Raw genomic sequence first — 15,557 nt, 5'->3', positions numbered from 1 at the left:
GTTTACCCTTCCCTTTATATTTATGACAGTAATCCAGGGGGAAAGGAGGGAGCATGCTCCAGTCTCTCTGTGGGGATGGTGTATGTGCAGTCAGTTCACATATAGAAGCATATTCAGTCTCTCTGAGGGTGGCACATGCACAGTCCTGTCTCATGCACAAGCTGTGAGAGGATGGCATATGCTGTTTGGTCAGTACTAGGAGCTGTGAGTGGCTTGAGGATGCTCAGTAAGGACTGAATCTCAGAGATTTAGCTGATTTTTAGCTTTAAGTGTCTACTTAGATTTTTTAGGTTTCAGAGTAACAGCCGTGTTAGTCTGTATTCGCAAAAAGAAAAGGAGTACTTGTGGCACCTTAGAGACTAACCAATTTATTTGAGCATAAGCTTTCATGCATCCGATGAAGTGAGCTGTAGCTCACGAAAGCTTATGCTCAAATAAATTGGTTAATCTCTAAGGTGCCACAAGTACTCCTTTTCTTTTTTCAGATTTTTTAAAGGCTTATAACTTGGCCAAATGTAGGTGGATTTTCATGGGGATGCCAAAAGGCACACTGCTGACACAAAGGCCACCCCACTTCCAAATTTCAAGTCCCTGCTCCAGAGCATGGGAGTGCTAGAGCTGTTCAAAGAAATGGTCACCAGAGTTTTTTAACTTGGGCCAAATGTTTTTTCACTACCATGGGCGGTGGATATAAAAGGTCAGGGAAGGCTAAGCCTCCCCTAACCCAGGCTGTGGCCCAGCCCACACTCTGCCCTGAGGCCCCACCCTGGGGTCGGCCAGCGGGGGCTCTTCAGGCTGTTAGGGGCTCTTGGGGCTCCTTTGGGTGGGCAGAGCCAGGGTGCTAGCCTCCCTGAAGGGGGGTTTCACCGCCACCCATGTTCCCTACTGATTCTTGGAAATGGCTTCACTGTTTTGGCTGAAATTTCCAAAAAATTCATCCTGAGACAGACCTCCACATGGAAAATTTCAGCCCAAACAGTTATTGTTTGATACCAAAGAGGTACCAGCCCTGCCTGTAATAATGAAGGGGAGCCTGAATGAAGGTGGTTTCTAGCAGTGGAAAAGGTAGGGCTCTGTCATCACTACCATTCCTCTTGCTTCTCAAGAATCATTTGTGTGCATGCAGCTGTGTTGGCTGGAGTGGATGGGGCAGGACTTATTTAAAACTGTTTGGAAGACTAGCTTGTAGCCAGGCCATCTACCTGTTGTGGGGCCCATTGGTGCCTGGGGTTAGTGGTCGAAGTGGTCCTGAGCCCAGGCACTAACACCAGTGCCCTAAGTGTTCAGTCAGCACCCATCATCATTGGGTGTAAGCACAAGGGGGTGGGCTCGGTCCTCACTTTATCAACCAGGTTTCACATGGGGTTTGCTGGTGGGTGCAGCCCAGCTCTTTCTCTGTGTGTGTGTGTGTGTATAAAAGAGGGTTCAGCTGCAGGAGCCCAGTGCTTTTCATTAGTAAATCTCAAAGTGTTTTACAATGGTCAGAATTATCCCCATTCTACAGATGGGGAAATTGAGGCACAGCGGTAACCGAGGCACACGTGACTTGTCCAAGGTCTCCCAGTGCCAGAAAACCCAGCTATCCTGAAGAAGGGCATCATTTGCTTGGAGACACAGGGGCCGTGCCCACCCTCCCCCCCGAAGAGCCTACTGTGCACATGACTCTGTGCGGGGCTGGAGTGGGGAGGGTTTAGACCTAAAGTCACCCCAGCAGCCCCTGTAAGTAACCCCAGGGGCAAACGCCGCCTCAGCTCAGCCGCGCTCCGCCCCACCCTGAGGCGGCACTGACTGGCAGCCCCGCACCGCTCTACCAATGGGAGGACGGGGCGTGGCTCGCGGAGGCTCGCGGCGGCGCGCGGGGCGGCCTAATCAGGGCGCGGGCTGGCTGTGGAGGGTATAAATCCGCGGAGCAAAGCGGCCCCCGCGCCGTTTGATCCCGAGACCTCGGCGGGGCGGGCGCCGCCGGTAAGCGCGCGTGGGGAGGGGAGTGGGCGGCCGGCCGGCCGGCCGGGGCCGCCCTGTTCCCGGCGGAGGAGGGGGGGCCCTGCCCGCGTGTGGCCGGCTGGGCTCTGGCGCGTCGCCCCGCGGCGGGGCCCTGCTGTGGGCACCGCTCCCGGCTGCCTGCGGGGGCCGCTGCGCCGGCGTCTCCTCGTGCTGGAGCCCGGGACTGAAGCACCGTCCTGGCGGCGCCGAGGGGGGCGTTTTCTCGGGCGGGCTCGCTGACAGTCCCGTTCCTGGCGGGAGCCGGACACTGTCCGGTGCGCGCCTCCAGCCGGCCTGCTTTCCTCTCCTCAGCCCGCGCAGGGGTCACGTTTGTCTTTACAAGTTAGCGTGGCAGGGGGGCTGACTGACGTTCCTGTTGTTGTCCCCCCTCCCGCCACCCCCGAATAAAAGCTTCAGCTCAGCTTTCTTGGCTGAAAGTGAAAACTGCCTCAGAGGGATGTGTCCTTGCCTCGGTGCCCCGCTTCACGGCATGCGTCGAGAACGGTGCTGCTGTTCGGCCTTGCTTTCGGCAGCAGAGATCTCCTCTCCTCCTGGTGCCCTCCCAGTTTTTCAGGGGAGAGGACTAGGACAGGCTACAGGCTGACAAGTGCAGGGAACAAAGATGGCCTCATTTTGTACCACTTGTCTTTGGAAAACTACTAACGTGCTGTCAGCTCTGTTAAAAACTACAGGGATAGTAGTGAGAGCAGGATGAATTCCCATGTAGATTTGGGCATTGGGTAAAATATTTGAAATCTCTGTCTGGTAGCTTTTTCTTGTCCTGAGACCATTGAAAAACTGTAGCACCTTAGACTAACCAATTTATTTGAGCATAAGCTTATGCTCAAATAAATTGGTTAGTCTCTAAGGTGCCACAAGTACTCCTTTTCTTTTTGCGAATACAGACTAACACGGCTGTTACTCTGAAACCTGTCATTGAAAAACTGGTGTCTCAAATAATTCTCGCATAAAATAATGTGATAGGAGGGTCTGCTTTCAAACTTGCTGAGAGTCTACCGCTTCCATTAAATTCATTTGGAGTTCTGGATTCTCCACACTTCTGAACATAAGGCCCAAGATTAAGAAGGCTTCCTTTTTTTTTTTTGCTTTGGCAAATATGGAAGATACCAACACTAGTGGCTGTGTGCCTCCCACCCTCCCCTGTCAGATTTATAAAATGAGTGTTGTCTATAGAGAAGGTAGGTCATGTATTGTACCCAGCTTTTTTTATAATAAAAGAACAAACACATTCAGTAACACTGAAATGCAAATATCTAGATATTTGTATGCACATATGCTAGTAAGCCAATGCTACCTGTTTCTTGGTTGTAGTGTTAACTTTTTCATTGCAAAAGAACAGACCCAAAAAATTCAGTAATGACTTACTTAAAAATCACACTGGATATGAAGCCATAGTCAGATTAATATTAGCTCAGCTAGACTTGTAGAAACATGGGAGGGGAGGCACTTTTTTGATCTTAAAGGTCAATCATAATAGTATTGAGTTCTGTGTGCCTAAAATTATCCCTGATAAGTATTTGTCTTATCCTTTTACAATCAAGGTATTGGTAGTCTAAACACTTGTTGAATATCCTGATTCAAATCCAGATGTGTGACAGCATTGTTAACTGTCTTTCTCCTAACCAGAAAGTCAATTAAGTATCACGTTCTTCTAAATTTTCTGAAGGTTAATGTTTTAATTGATAATGCATTTGAGTTTGTTTTAAAATGTTCTAAGCATGCCAAGCTTCCTAATGTATAACACAGTGCTTTGCTGTCTGTCTACTGTACTGTGACACACATAGTCTAGATCACTTGCTGCTGTAGTAAAAAAATAAATGCATTTGAGGGAGGAATATTAGTAATAAGTTCAGAACATTGAGCAATGTAGTTCCCCTAAAAATACTAAGATTTTGTATCTTTCGAATACCTAATAAAAGCCATTGCTGCCTCTTGTAGAAAGAAGAATCCAGAAGAATGTCTGCACTGAACTGGAAGCCATTTGTTTATGGAGGCTTAGCTTCAATCACCGCAGAATGTGGTAAGAAGTTAATCTTCTAACTGTTTGCATGACTTACTCTACATTAGGAGGTTCAGTTTCAACTCTCAAATGTATCTAATGTGAAAAATAAAATAGCTACTGCAGTAGATTACTAACTTACATTTAAAGTGCTTCCAGAAGAGCTTAAATTTTGAAGGGCTATTGTTGCTTTTTGTCTAATGTGTATTTTTGAAGGAAAGAAAAAAAATAGTCACCAATCCAATTAATGATACTCAAGTGTTTTCATATTGCCAAATAAAAGTTTGTCATGTTAACTTGGTTTTTTAAAGAAAAAGGAATTGTTTGCTCCACGATATCCTAGAGCACTTCTTAAATTTTTATTGAAGGGGAAGCCTTGAATGCTGGATTTTTTGTGTGAATGTATGTGGCATTGAGATCTGGAAGTGTGGTATTGGAAATAGTACTGATCTTATTGGCTTTAGGTCTCATGTGACAAGTAGTTTCAATTTAGTCTGTCGAATTTTTGAACAGAATTTTACAGATGGTAAAGATATAGAAAATAGAAATAACAGCAGTCAAGTAAATGGTGAACTAGAGTGTTGCATCTACACTTATTTATATGAGAATTTTCATGGTTATTTATAGCTGTCCAATAGAGTATTATGATAAAATATGGTGGTGATCTCATAACAGAGGTTAAAACACAGAGAGATTATAGGGGGTAGATGTGAAGAAGCAGCCATTTCTTCCTCAGGCCTCAAGAGAATTTGTGTAACGCATTATCAGAGCACTTTTTTTTGGAAGGAATAATTTTCTTAAGATTTGTAGACAATAAGTGCCCATATGGTTTCTGATTCCCAAAATGTTTGCCCTTGTGTACCGCTTGAAACATCTACAGTAAAATAAAATCATGATAGCCTTTCAGTTCACTTACCAGGTGTATAATTTAGCATGCACACAGTCTAGATTGGCTGAATCACATTTTTCACTAACTACAAGTAACACAACACATCAGTGCAACTACAGATATGAACAAGGATTGCTTATATGAGTAAGGGTCTTCAGAATTTGGCTCTAAATAGGTGCAGTTTAAGAGCAGACTCCCAAAGTTCGTATAATGTGAGATTATACATCAGTAGCTGTGTTGTTACTTGTAGTTAGTGAATATGATCAAGGGGATTTGCAGGTCCAGGCCTTCAGTTTCTTATGTGATTTGTAGCAGAAGTTCCTGTTGAGTCTATATAACTTGATATTGAAGCACTGGCTGCCACTGTAGAGCTCTCTATAAAGCCATTTGAATGTAAATGACTGGCTCTGTTAGCCTGCAACTAATTATACATTTTCTTTTGTCTTTAGAGAACACTGAGATTCTACATTATGTTAACATTTTGGTTTATGATGTATCTGCTTTGGGTAGACAAATGTTTCATGTTAAATTAATATACTTTTTCCTCCCCTGACTTTAAGGTACTTTCCCAATTGATCTCACCAAAACACGTCTCCAGGTTCAAGGTCAAACTAATGATGCCAAATTTAAAGAGATTCGTTACAGAGGAATGGTGCATGCACTAGTGAGGATATGGAAAGAAGAAGGGTTGAAAGCACTGTATTCTGGGTAAAATAAAATATACTTTATGTAACCAGTTTGCATTTGTGAATTTTGGGACAGTTTATGAAAAAATACTGTCACATACAAGGGTATTGGATTTTAACTAAAAAAAAAATTTATTGCCCCACTTAAAAAAGAGATCATGAGGGAGAGGCAGGCCATATCTGACCAAGTATAGAAATGGTTCAGAATATAGGGCATAATTTCAAAGCACAATATTTTTACATCATGGTAATTGCTATGTGTGAATGGCATTTTATTTTTTAATAAACTTTACCCACTGTAGTAGAAGGGAGGTTTTTTGAAGTTCGCTTTGAGATCGTAGGTGTGCTGTTATAACTGTGGTTCACAATGCATTATATTTTTGGAAAATGCATCCGAATAGACCAATAAAATACCATATAACTTCCATGTAAGTTATTGTGAAAAGTCATTTTTACTATTATATCATACGATAAACCCTCTATCAGCTAATGTAAGTCAGATACTTCATTTCGTATTAGTGATGGCAAAAGTAAATTTAAATCCCAGCTTCCTTCACCAAGTGATAACTAACTTCATTTGTGTGGTGGTGTTGGGAATCCATTTGTAGGGTTAACATCTCTACTGAACTGATGATTAATACAAGCATGAGCTAGCATAGAAATGAAGAGTGAGTGTGGTACGTTTGTATTGGAGCTTAGGTGTAGTAAACTTGTAGTAGCAAAATTCTCATGTCATAGTATATTGTTGCACATGCAGTGCATCAATTATAACAATAGCAGTAAAAATCCATTTGACTTTGACTGTGATTTTTATAGGGCATTAGATTAAAAAATCCTGTTTCTTATGAAATCAGTGATTACCTTATTTTTAAGAGATTTGTTTTCCTACACAAGTGAAAAACTGGTATTCTCTCATTGTAGCTGACATAATATTGAAACATGCATGTGCTGTGCATATATGTATTCAAATGTAGCTTTTATACTTTAGCGACATCATGTTTTAAACTCGCACTGTTAATGTTAGGTGATACTTTCAAAGTACCACATCAAGTTACAGGAAATTATAATTACTGTTTTAAAACATTATTCAGAGAATATCTTTTGTTCTGTATACATTGATTTTTAGATTTTCAGCTCGTTGCCAAGTAGGAAATGATTGCCAAATCAGTACCAGTGTTCATTATGGCAATCACTGTGGTCAGGGTTTTTCCTCAGCCCTTTTAAAAGGGTCGGTAGTACCACCGCACCTTCATTTCTTCCGTGCTTGAATATCATTTTTACTACAGGCCTTCCCCCTATCTGTCCTGGTTCTGAAATCATCTGGTTTAAATGAACAAACCTTTCACTTTTAGTGCATACTCTGAGTTCAGCCTATCCTACTCTTAAAAATTCATTGAATAAACCTTATTTCTGGGTACCGAGATTTCAGGAAGCTTTGAATGTATACATTATCTGCTTCTTGCTATTTTTATAGGATTGCCCCTGCAATGTTACGCCAGGCTTCATATGGAACAATAAAAATAGGCACTTACCAAAGCTTGAAGAGAATGTTTGTTGAGCAACCAGAAGGTGAGTGGGTTTTTCAGCTTTGTTACTACTGCTTGCTAATATATTTATCTAAAGTTGTTTATATTGTTTCAGTATCAGTCATATGATGCATACATACATTGTATTGTATCAATGAAATGTATGTATACATCAGCTTTATATTTATTCGTTTTAAAAATGGTTCTGCAAATGAAATTCCAACAAAAATTGAGCTATCTTAAAAACAAAAAGAATTGACTTTGAGGGTTTGGCTACTTACTTTCAACTGCCTCTTTCATTAAAGAAGGTAAAGCATTGACTTGCACTTGATGTCTTATCACAGTGTAAAAGCCTGTGGCTGAGAATTTGTTTTTGCTTCTGGAATAGATGAAACCCTGGTGGTAAATGTATTGTGTGGCATTCTTTCGGGGGTGATTTCATCATCTATTGCCAACCCTACGGATGTTTTGAAGGTAAGTGATGTTTTTTATCAAGTTTCTATTTTCGGCATAGGTTCCTTTGTATTCTTGAGATGAGAACAGTCTACTGATAAGAACATAAGATTGGCCATACTGGTTCAGACCAAAGGTTCATCCAGCCCAGTATCCTGTCTACAGACAGTGGCCAGTGCTAGGTGCCTCAGAGGGAGTGAACCCAATGGGTAATGATCAAGTGATCTCTCTCCTGCCATCCATCTCCACCCTCTGCCAAACAGAGGCTAGGGACACCATTCCTTATCCATCCTGGCTAATAGCCATTAATGGACTTAACCTCCATGAATTTATCCAGTTCTCTTTTAAACCTGGTTATAGTCCTCGCCTTCACAACCTCCTCAGGCAAGGAGTTCCACTGGTTGACTGTGCGCTGAGTGAAGAAGAACTTCCTTTTATTTGTTTTAAACGTGCTGCCCATTAATTTCATTTGGTGCCCCTAGTTCTTATATTATGGGAACAAGTAAATACCTTTTCCTTATTCACTTCCTCCACACCACTCATGATTTTATATACCTCTATCATATCCCCCCTTAGTCTCCTCTTTTCCAAGCTGAAAAGTCCTAGCCTCTTTAATCTCTCCTCATATGGGACCCGTTCCAAACCCCTAATCATTTTAGTTGCCCTTTTCTGAACCTTTTCTAATGCCAGTATATCTTTTTTGAGATGAGGGGACCATATCTATACGCAGTATTCAAGATGTGGGCGTGCCATGGATTTCTATAAGGGCAATAAGATATTCTCCCTCTTATTCTCTATCCCTTTTTTAATGATTCCTAATATCCTGTTTGCTTTTTTGACTGCCGCTGCACACTATGTGGAAGTCTTCAGAGAACTATCTACAATGACTCCAAGATTTATCTCCTGATTAGTTGTAGTTAAATTAGCCCCCATCATATTGTATGTATATTTGGGTTTTTTTCCAATGTGCATTACTTACATTTTTCCACATTAAATTTCATTTGCCTTTTTGTTGCCCAGTCACTTAGTTTCATGAAATCTTTTTGAAGTTCTTCACAGTCTGCTTTGGCCTTAACTATCTTGATCAGTTTAGTATCGTCTGCAAACTTTGCCACCTCACTGTTTATCCCTTTCTCCAGATCATTTATGAATAAGTTGAATAGGATTGGTCCTAGGACTGACCCTTGGGGAACACCACTGGTTACCCCTCTCCAGTCTGAATATTTACCATTTATTCCTACCCTTTGTTCCATGTCTTCTAACCAGTTCTCAATCCATGAAAGGCTCTTCCCTCTTATCCCATGAGAACTTAATTTACATAATAGCCTTTGGTGAGGGACCTTGTCAAAGGCTTTCTGGAAATCTAAGTACTCTATGTCCACTGGATCCCCCCTTGTCCACATCTTTGTTGGCCCCTTCAAAGAACTCTAATAGATTAGTAAGACATGATCTTCCTTTGCAGAAACCATGCTGACTTTTGCGCAACAATTTATGGTCTTCTGTGTTGACTATTTTATTCTTTACTATTGTTTCAACTAATTTGCCCAGTACTGACGTTAGACTTACTGGTCTGTAATTGCCAGGATCACTCTAGATCCCTTCTTAAATATTGGTGTTATATTAGCTACCTTCCAGTCATTGGGTACAGTAGCTGATTTAAAGGACAGGTTACAAACCATAGTTCCGCAATTTCACATTTGAGTTCTTTCAGAACTCTTGGGTGAAAGCCATCTGGTCCCAGTGACTTGTTACTGTTAAATTTCTCAATTAATTCCAAAACCTCCTCTAGTGACACTTCAATCTGTGACAGTTCCTCAGATTTGTCACCTACAAAAGATGGCTCAGGTTTGGGAATCTCCCTAACATCCTCGTCTGTGAAGACTGAAGCAAAGAATTCATTTAGTTTCTCTGCGATGACTTTATCATCTTTAAGTGCTCCTTTTGTATCTCGATCATCCAGGGGCCCCACTGGTTGTTTAGCAGGCTTCCTGCTTCTGATGTACTTAAAAAAACATTTTATTACCTTTTGAGTTTTTGGCTAGCTGTTCTTCAGACTCCTTTTTGGCTTTTCTTATTACATTTTTACATTTAATTTGGCAGTGTTTATGCTCCTTTCTATTTACCTCACTAGGATTTGACTTCCACTTTTTAAAAGATGCCTTTATCTCTCACTGCTTCTCTTACATGATGATCATTGCATGATGTGTTCTATTGCTTTAAATATACTCACTTTGAAATTACTTACTCAGTAATTCAGAAAGGTTCCTGGGGAAAAACTGAACTGTAGAAATTTCCCTCCAGGCATGCTGGTCAGCTGGAGGCATGCAATTTGATGAAATCAGTGTCCTTGGAGGCAAGGAGAAACACTTGATTACTTACTTTTTTCTTGCTTCAGAACACAATGAACTACTAAAGTTGCTTTCCCCGCTCCCCTTTTGCTCCAAACTTGACGTGCTGAAGCTGTACTCTAAATTTAAGAAATCAGTGTAAGTTGACCTACACTGCTTACAATGCTGTTCATTTGGAAGTATGTAAAGGACTACTTACTAATCACTGACATCCAGAAATCTCTAGGTTGGAAGAAGCATTAGGGTTCTAGAAAAAAAATCCAGTAGGTCAGGATCTCTATTCTGTCACCTATGGAAAAACTAGTAGCACAGTGTCCCTTTGAAACAATGCCCCTGCATGGTACATTAATGACTTAAGCAGAGTGCCACTTAGTGAAATCACCAACACCACATTTTCAGCAACTGTTTTAAAATTTGTGATTATCTCCTGTCCAAGTACTGGTAAGGTTGATCCTATTTAACTTACAAGATCATGGCCTGAGATTACTTGGCTGCTTCTGCGCATGCTAAAGTTTTCTGAGGATTGAGGGGAAAAACGTTGCTTTTTGCATAGTGCCTAATTTTAGTCCTCCTTCCTCTCAAATAAAATGAATGAAAACAAATTGTTTACAACTTCCCATGTCATAGAAGGGGTAGTGGAAGTATCAACACAGGTAAGCCTTTATTGGCTCTATTCTGGAATTATAGCATACAATGTGACAGAGGACAATACTCTGGACAAACTTTAATGAATTAAGTTAAATGTCACTGGAGTTCATTGTATTAAAACTGCAATTGTGTTATGAGATTGTGTACAACTTTTTAGAAGGAGGGTGATGCTAACATAATTCCTCTGGTTATTGGCCCTTTGAAGCCGCCTCTGCAGAACTTCATATATACTAGGTCAAACTGGTTTCTCCAGGAACCAATGGACAAAGAAAGGATTTTTGGATAAATAACCTGGTTTTAAACAGGTTCAGGGCCTTTCTAACCTGCAAACGGACAGGACTTCTGGTCCAAGGTGGGTCACAATCTTTAGGGAAGGGTTGGAAGGACTGTGACCTACTGAGGGCACATAATCTGAGCACTTGTTCTGAGTTGAAGGTGTGATCAACTTATGACCATAGGGAGCACTGCTATGTGGGTGGGATTTGAAGGACTAATCACCAATCAGAGTACTTGTTGTAGCATGGGGATGATCTCTGGCAAGCTTTTTAGCATGCACGTATGTTTTAATGTTTTTAGTGTTTTCTCTGTAATGCTTTCTACCTTAAGAATAAATCTGCTTGCTTAGAAATAGCCGTGTGGTAACTCATAACTGACAATCACACTGTGTACTCTCAGGTGAGACTTGAATCATGCCTGCTTACAGCCTCTTTCTGAGAAAATCACATGGTCAGGAGTCTGTGCAGCCTGTAAATACCCCAGTTAGAAGGGAGAGAGATGCATGTCTCCCCCGAAGAGGCAATGGTTGGGGAGCTGGAAGCCTAGAGGGGCATGCCCTTGCTGGATCGTAGAGGGAGAATACAGCTGCAGTTTCGCTGAACTTGTGACAGGCTCTATTCCGGAGTGATGGTATGCATGCTAGCCTGGGTGACAACACTATTAACTCCTAAAATTAGGGGTGAATTCATTTGCTTGTCACACTTACCATGAATCCAGCAGTTTGTCCTTGAAAAATCAGTCTTTAATTTCAAATCCAAAAAGTAAAGTACATAGTTCTTCCTAGCTGAAACTCTCATCATATTGACCTTTTGTGTTAAGATGTAGCTGGTGAGTTCAAGGGAGAACACTGTAAAGGACACCATGCAGAAGTCTTCTGTCAATCTAATCTACATGTTAGTGCACCAATTCAAAAATAGCAGTGATTTGTGGTAACTAATCTAAAAGCTATACCAAGTACTAGTTCAAATTCAACTGTTCCAAATATAGCAGCTGCACTTGAAGGATAGCTGATATGTATCTACAGATAGGTGGTACTACCATGATGCAGTCAGTCCATACTTGTATAGTTAAGAAGCAGAGATCATATTTTGAAAATGTTTTAAACTGTAATATTTTGCAGCGCCTCTTCATAATGTTGAGAAACTAAACTAAATTATCATTTTCAGTGTTCGAAAACTGATAACTGCTTTTTGTTTTGGGCTGCCTTAGATCAGAATGCAGGCCCAAGGCAGTGTGATTCAAGGAGGAATGATGGGCAATTTCATACAAATTTACCAAAAAGAAGGCACTAGAGGACTATGGAAAGTAAGTTCTTCAACTATTACACTAACTCTTCCGAGGTTGTTCTTGCAATAGTACGTTAAAAAAAATCCATTGACTGTTCTACATATTGTTGCATATAGCTCTGCAATGTCTGCCAAAATATTGGTGTAAGATGTACCTAAAGTTGTATATATGTATATTAATATTTTTAACTGCTATATTACTTGCCATTCAAGGATTTCAAAAGCACTTGAGAAGTATTAATGTATGTAGATAGACTCATCACCTCTTTGGAATATTATCTCCATTTTACAAAAAGTGTAGTGTACAAGAGTGAGAGTTTATGGACATACTAGCGCATTGTTCAGGTTACATTGGCATGACCCTTAACTCTTCAATTCCTGGTTTTCAGAGGTTTGAATGTCACTAAACTTGACATTCTGGAAGGGTTCAAGACATCACTGAGCAAAGTTAACTCCAGGTTAATGAGGTTTCTTGTCAGTGAACTTCCTAGTTTGAGTAATTTTTTGTAGGAGTTAGTGGTCATTTACGCAGTTGTAGTTATTTCATAGGTTTGCAGTTGAGATGCTAGCATGGCTGGTGGTGATGTCTAGCTCACAGCTTTTTTCATCAGAAGATCACGAAACACTTTACAAAGGAGGTTAACAACATTATATTGTTCACCCAGCAGGTCAGTGGCATAGCCAGAAATAGATCCCAGGTCTGCTGAGTCGCAGTTCCTTGGCTCTGTCTACTGGGCCACATGGTTATGTGATTCCTATATACACTTCCACCTTCCTATGCACGTTGTTATAGTGGAATGGGGACAGTGGTCATGCTTTGAAATGTTTTGGAGGATATAACTGCTGACAGTTTTGATTCCTCTCATCAGCCCTATCAGGAGTTTGGGACAAACTGTGTCTATTACATGGCATTTTCAGTAACTAAGCAAGGGAGAGAAGACTGGTGTCTGTCGTTCTCCACTCTTTCCCCACCATTCCCTGCAACATCTAGCCCCAAGCCAGCATCTAGGTCACCCTCCCTTTCCAGTCCCATTTAGCCATTAGCACATAGAAGGTTGTTCCTTGCTGCATAAATTATGATGTGGCACCCTCTGCTGCGTACACGTGATGGGCAGCACCTTACTGGAGGATTGCACACTTCCTTGGTTAGATAGACTGGGCCCCTTTGCCCCTGCTTCAGGCAGGTTTCCCCAGCTTTCCCCTAACCTATCTGTTCTACCCCATGCAGGGGAGTCACCTGGACTCATTTCCTAGTTTTTTAGAGGTTTCAGTTTGCTTTATATTCAGGAGCCCCTTGATCCTGGCTCACATGGAGAGCAGAGAGGGGCTCCTATCCCCATCTGGTAGAACTTTCCCAGATCCTGGCACGGGGGGAGGGGGATGGGGAGCTGACAGGCCCCCTGCCTCCCACTCCCTCTGACTTGAGCTGCCAACCTCTTGCTCACCTCAGCCCTTCCCCCGCTCCTCTGCCTCTAATCCTCCGAGCAGTTGTTTGCAGGTGTATCTTATTTTCTCCTCAGAAATAGTTTGAGCACCTTCTGAATTACCTGATGTACTCAGGTTATATTTTCCCCGAACAAAAAATACCTTGGTACAAAGGGATTGTACAAAATATGCATATAGATATTTCAAAGTTTTCTGCCAAATGTAGGTTTCAAACTTTATTGCCTGCGTGCAGCTCAAGTTCAATGACTGTATCATGTCCCCATGAGCCACCCAAGTCATGTGGAAACTGGCTGACTAGAAACCTCTTGGCTAGATTTTCTGCACATGTACTTTGTAATCTATTTGGCACGTGAACATTGAGTGCAGACCTCTCTAGAAAGTTTCTCTTTTTTGATCAACATTTTCAATATTACTTCTCCAAAGAGGTAGTGCTTGCCATGCACTATCTGGTTTAAATCTGGGGTGTGATCAAAGCCATGATTTAAGTCCCATATCTGCACAAAACACATCAGTAGAATTTGTGAACATTAAATGCTGTCTTTTTTTTTAAGGGTTTCTTTTTTTCTCAGGGACTCCTTTGCTCAAATGACCCCAAATTTGGATACTTAGCTCACCCTTTGAAGTACAGCTAATTTCAAGGCAATCAGAATAAGCGTGCGGATATTAGAACACTTGGAGTTAGCCTTTAAATGATGCTTCTCAACCTTAGCTCTGCTATAAGTTATTGACAAAAGTTATCCTCTCCAGCTGAAAACTGTTACTTATATTGGTGATGATAAAATATTTCCTTGGCACGGGGAATAGAACTCTTCCATGAACTTGAACTAATTAACCTCAAGTTATAACACTTACAAGGAGTATTGCGACAATGTAGAATTAATTTTAACTATGTATACCTTTACTGGCTGACTTAAAATTGGAAGACACCTTTAAATATATTTTGGTTCAAGAGCAGGGCTGGTTTTGTTAAATAGCTTCAGTATGGGGAAGCTCGCTTCGTTAGATGAATGTCTGTGAAAGCAGGGACCAGATGGCTCTGGGGATTGGTAATTTGAATAGACTCTTGATTTATAGTCTTCTGTTTCAGATTTAGCCCAGGATGGTAGAGGAGTTGTTCAGTGGTCAGTTTCTTGTGATCCAGTGGGTTAAGGCATGTGTCTTGGAGAATGGGACCTGCGAGAATAGGATTTTATTCCAAGTTCTACCAAGAACCATGTGAACTTGAAGTAGCTACTTAAGCTGTGCACATCTTTTTCCCTTCTGCAAAACTGGAATAATTTCTGCAGTATGGAGGAATTGGGTATTAGCCATTTAAATGGTGTGGGAAGTCCTTTGTAAAACATGTTATGATCTGCTGATGAAAAGCACTATGGTATTTAAAATAAACTGTACTTGGCATTAAATAATATTTAATGAACTTACCTTCTCACCTGTAACTGATTGGGGGTTTTCAAATTTTCAGTGTGGATTGTATTTTAGCATGTCATGGACTGCCTCGTAAACCATTCATGATTACAGAAAATCTCTCTGGCCACTACTGAAATTCTGTGCATGAAAAATATTTGCACTTCCACCTGTTGATAACAATTAGTGGTTAGTCTTTGAAAAATGCAGTCAGTCTACTTTTGCTCTCCATTTTATCTCCCCCCTCAATATTCTTGGTTTCTCTAAGCTGACTGTAAGATGAGCCAGCACCAGCCTGCCAGCTCTCAGCAGACTACCAGCAGCAGTCCATAGACTTCAGTTTGAGAACATGTGCTGTAGGTCATGGCTGAGATGTTGGTGGGGCAGTATGGGGAAGTTTGTATTGCTGCTGTGCTTTCTGTTCTGCAAATTAACTCCAGTCCCCAGGTTGGTCCGTCTGGGATCTTTTACAAGCAGTACATTTACACACCTTTATACCATACACCCCTTTATTTTTTAAAAAAACTTTATAAAGTCTATTTTCTCAGTATACAAAACTTGTTTTATGAATATTTCCTAGGTGCTTTTAATC

General features: G+C 41.3%; 1 protein-coding gene across 3 annotated transcripts in view; it reads left to right on the top strand.

Annotated features, from left to right (window-relative positions):
- Window positions 1–1,823: 1,823 nt before the first annotated feature.
- The window catches only part of SLC25A30 (solute carrier family 25 member 30), a 29,013-nt gene continuing 15,279 nt past the window's right edge, over window positions 1,824–15,557 (top strand). For 2 of the 3 annotated variants that reach the window (XR_012640558.1, XM_074961104.1), the window contains exons 1-5: window positions 3,943–4,024; window positions 5,453–5,600; window positions 7,053–7,147; window positions 7,493–7,578; window positions 12,039–12,134. Coding sequence is in view for 1 of the 3 variants with exons in the window: in XM_074961104.1 (XP_074817205.1) it covers window positions 3,961–4,024; window positions 5,453–5,600; window positions 7,053–7,147; window positions 7,493–7,578; window positions 12,039–12,134 (489 nt within the window). In the remaining 2 variants the exon portion in view is untranslated. Of the gene's footprint in view, window positions 1,966–3,942; window positions 4,025–5,452; window positions 5,601–7,052; window positions 7,148–7,492; window positions 7,579–12,038; window positions 12,135–15,557 lie in introns of those variants that run through there. The other variant, XR_012640559.1, reaches the window with a different exon arrangement.

Source organism: Natator depressus, chromosome 1, assembly GCF_965152275.1.
Source record: "Natator depressus isolate rNatDep1 chromosome 1, rNatDep2.hap1, whole genome shotgun sequence".
Lineage (NCBI taxonomy): Eukaryota > Metazoa > Chordata > Testudines > Cheloniidae > Natator > Natator depressus.
Note: the sequence above shows the minus strand (reverse complement) of the source record. Positions and strands in the feature narration are given on the sequence as shown.